Source organism: Epinephelus moara, chromosome 14 (genome assembly GCF_006386435.1).
Source record: "Epinephelus moara isolate mb chromosome 14, YSFRI_EMoa_1.0, whole genome shotgun sequence".
NCBI classification, from domain to species: Eukaryota; Metazoa; Chordata; class Actinopteri; order Perciformes; family Serranidae; genus Epinephelus; species Epinephelus moara.
In genome coordinates, this window is record NC_065519.1 from 211,044 (window position 1) to 214,387 (window position 3,344).

The 3,344-nt window shown below is 44.3% G+C and overlaps 1 protein-coding gene across 2 annotated transcripts in view; it reads left to right on the top strand.

Moving 5' to 3' along the window:
- Nucleotides 1-1,531: 1,531 nt before the first annotated feature.
- LOC126401163 (phospholipase B1, membrane-associated-like) overlaps nt 1,532-3,344 on the top strand; it is a 26,301-nt gene continuing 24,488 nt past the window's right edge. For both annotated transcript variants that reach the window (XM_050062275.1, XM_050062276.1), the window contains exons 1-2: nt 1,532-1,666; nt 1,768-1,814. In XM_050062275.1, coding sequence (XP_049918232.1) covers nt 1,606-1,666; nt 1,768-1,814 — 108 coding nt within the window. In that variant the 5' untranslated portion in view covers nt 1,532-1,605. The remainder of the gene's footprint in view (nt 1,667-1,767; nt 1,815-3,344) is intronic.

A 3,344-nucleotide genomic window follows, 5' to 3' on the forward strand; every position in this document is an offset into this window, starting at 1 on the left:
CACAGATGGACTACTTAGAGGGCCAATCTAGAAGGAACAACCTGGTCTTTGAGGCTCTTCCTGAATCACCTAATGAGACCTGGGCTGAGTCGTAGGATAAGGTCCGTAAACTACTGGTGGAAAACCTGAAAATGGGTCCTCAGCATGCCATAGAGATGGAAAGGGCACACTGCACCGGTAAACCAGCTCAGAATGGCTGATCCAGACCAGTGGTGGTCAAGTTCCTCCGTTACAAGGATAAGAAGGCTGTCCTCACGAAGGCCAAACTCCTCAAAAGTACAGACATCTTTATCAATGAGGATTATACTGAAGCAGTTCGTCAAAGGTGCAGGGAGCTGCTCCCAGCCATGCGCGCAGCATGAGAACGTGGGGACACTGCCTACTTAAAGCATGACCGTCTTATTGTCCATCCTGCCAACCAACGCAATGGTAAACCTGATTGAGTAGCCTACGCTCTGTCCAGGTGGTCAGTGTTGAATGGTGCTGCATTATTTTGTTTTTATCTATGGAACTGGACTCATACTCACTGACAGTAGTTACACCCAGGAGAACTTCCATGGGCACTTAGCTTTCAACCCACTAGAAGGGTGTGAAGGTGGAACAGACTTTTTGTATAATGGTTGTTTTGACCCTGATCTGAATGTATTTCGTCCACTAATGGCAGAATCAAAAAAAATGTTTGTCTTACACTGAATCACAGTTTAATTCTTTGTGTGGAAGCCTGCCTGAGGATTCAATGTCACTTTCAACTTTCCACATGAATATACGTAGTCTGCCTAAAAATTATGATCTCCTAATTCACTACTTATCCTGTTTGAAACATGATTTTACTGTCATTGCTCTCACTGAGACTTGGCTCTCAGATGATGTAGAATCTCTATATGATCTGCCGAATTACACTGCAGTTCACTGTAATAGGGAGGGCAGGACGGGTGGTGTTGCCCTGTTCGTGCATAGTGGCAGCCACTTCATTAACAGAGATTACCTTAAGCATAAAACAGAAACTAAGAACATCAAGTCCACATTTATTGAAAGGGAAAAGAAGGAGGAAAAAAAGAATTTGCTGGTAAAGCTACTTACAGGAAATTTAATGGAAAAAATATGACTACATTTAAAAACTAATTGATGGTCTATCCTGGGAGATGTATACCCAAATTGATGTAAACCGTGCATACCAAGCGTTTATTGAACCCTTTAATTCTATTTTAGATAAATGTTTTCCATTAGTTACTGCAAAGAAAGCCAGAAAGCAAGACCTTTCTAAGCCTTGGTTTACTAGTGGGATTCAGAAGTCCTCAAAGAAAAAAAATGTCTCTATAAGAAATTTAAATTAATTCTCCTCTGAGCTGTTTGTGTTGTTGAATTAAAGGTCTCGTCTACCTTTTTATCAGAAACGTCTGTAATTATAAATGAATTATATCAGTATATGACTGATTATCAGACTGACTGTGGGACTGATGATACAAAGGTCAGAGATAACGTTAACAACCCTTCATTACTGAGGTTATTTAACACAGATAAACCCCCCAGGACACCAGCAGCAGGACGAGTCTTTATTCTAGAGAGACTTATAGTGTCTCTGTGTCGAGGACAAAGACAGACAACATGATGCTGAGGACGTGTGTCCTGTTCGCAGTCTGTGTCTCAGCTGCTTGTCGTGTTGACGGTCAGTGTCAGAGGGACGTCAGGAGTCTGTGCAGCTGATGTGTTGGGACATATCAGAGTCCACAGTTACCTTGTCTTTACACCTGTCCCTCTGTCCTGCAGGAGACACTTTATGGAGAGAAGAAGAAGAAGAAGGACATGTCCATCAGGTATGATCGTCTCATTTAACCCTGTATGTAACCTGCAGTTAGATCGTCTCATACAGTGTTAATGTCCTCTGAGTGAAAGGGGGCGGAGCTTCAGATTATTCTGCTGTCTGTGAGTCCTGTCCCACAGTCTGATAATCAACACTGATCAATATTAGTTTATTATTAAATATCAAACCTGTCGACGTATAGAAAAAGTTGAGTGAAAACATGAATTAATTTAAAGGCCTCATACAGACATTTGGTCCAAACTGAGAGTTCAGTCTGCACACAGACATATTAGAAACTTGATGTCATGGTGGTGCAGTGGTTCACACTGTCGCCTCACAGCAGGACGGTTCCTGGTTTGAGCCCTGGGGTGGGTGGGGTTCTTCTGTGTGGAGTCTGCATGTCCTCCCCGTGTCAGCGTGGGTTTCCTCCAGGTGCTCCGACATGTTCTCCCTGTGTCAGCGTGGGTTTCCTCCAGGTGCTCCGACATGTTCTCCCTGTGTCAGCGTGGGTTTCCTCCAGGTGCTCCAGCTTCCTCCCACAGTCAAAAGACATGCAGGTTAATTGGCATTCTCGGAACCCATCAGCTGTATTTGGCATCTGACTTCCGGCAGACGGTGATACAGCCTCTGGGGGCAGACCCTCGATTTTCTGGCATTCCGGTTTGATTTGGGCGGAGGAGGCGAATTTCCGTTTCTGACTTCCGTTTATATATAAGTAAATATGCTGAACCACTGCGATGGATTCAGAGTTTGCAGTGATGCCAGTTATGTTCCGCCTAGTTAGTTCACCGCACAGAGCGTTTAACCTGGCAACAACTGCAGCCGGCTCAAACGTGATTGGTCAATATCACGCAGACTACAAACAGCCTACAACCGGAAACCAGGGCTCCTCCGCTCTTCTTCTGGAGGCAAGATCTCCGGGGTTTGCCTACAGACTCTACATTCACTGAATGTAGAGTCTGCATATAGAGACTAGTTAATTGGTTACTCTAAATTGTCCGTAGGTGTGAATGTGAGTGTGAATGGTTGTCTGTCTCTATGTGTCAGTCCTGTGATAGTCTGGTGACTTGTCCAGGATGAACCCTGCCTCTCACCCAGTGTCAGCTGGGATAGGCTTTAATTCAGTAATGCAAATTGTTTTATTCTCACCTGATGTGAAGACATGATGAGACTCAACATCAGGACAATCACACATAAAGAGACACTCAGGACTCTGTCCATCACATGGAGAAGAAATTTAGGTTTGATTTGAGACTCAGCTCCAGTCTGTTGGACTCTGTCTCTGTTGGACTCTGTCTCTGTTAGACTCTGTCTCTGGTCGACTCTGTCTCTGTTGGACTTTGTCTCTGTTAGAATCTGTCTCTATTGGATTCTGTCTCTGTTAGACTCTGTCTCTGGTAGTCTCTGTCTATATTGGACTCTGTCTCTGGTCGACTCTGTCTCTGTTGGACTTTGTCTCTGATAGACTCTGTCTCTGTTAGACTCTGTCTCTATTGGATTCTGTCTCTGGTCGACTCTGTCTCTGTTGGACTTTGTCTCTGTT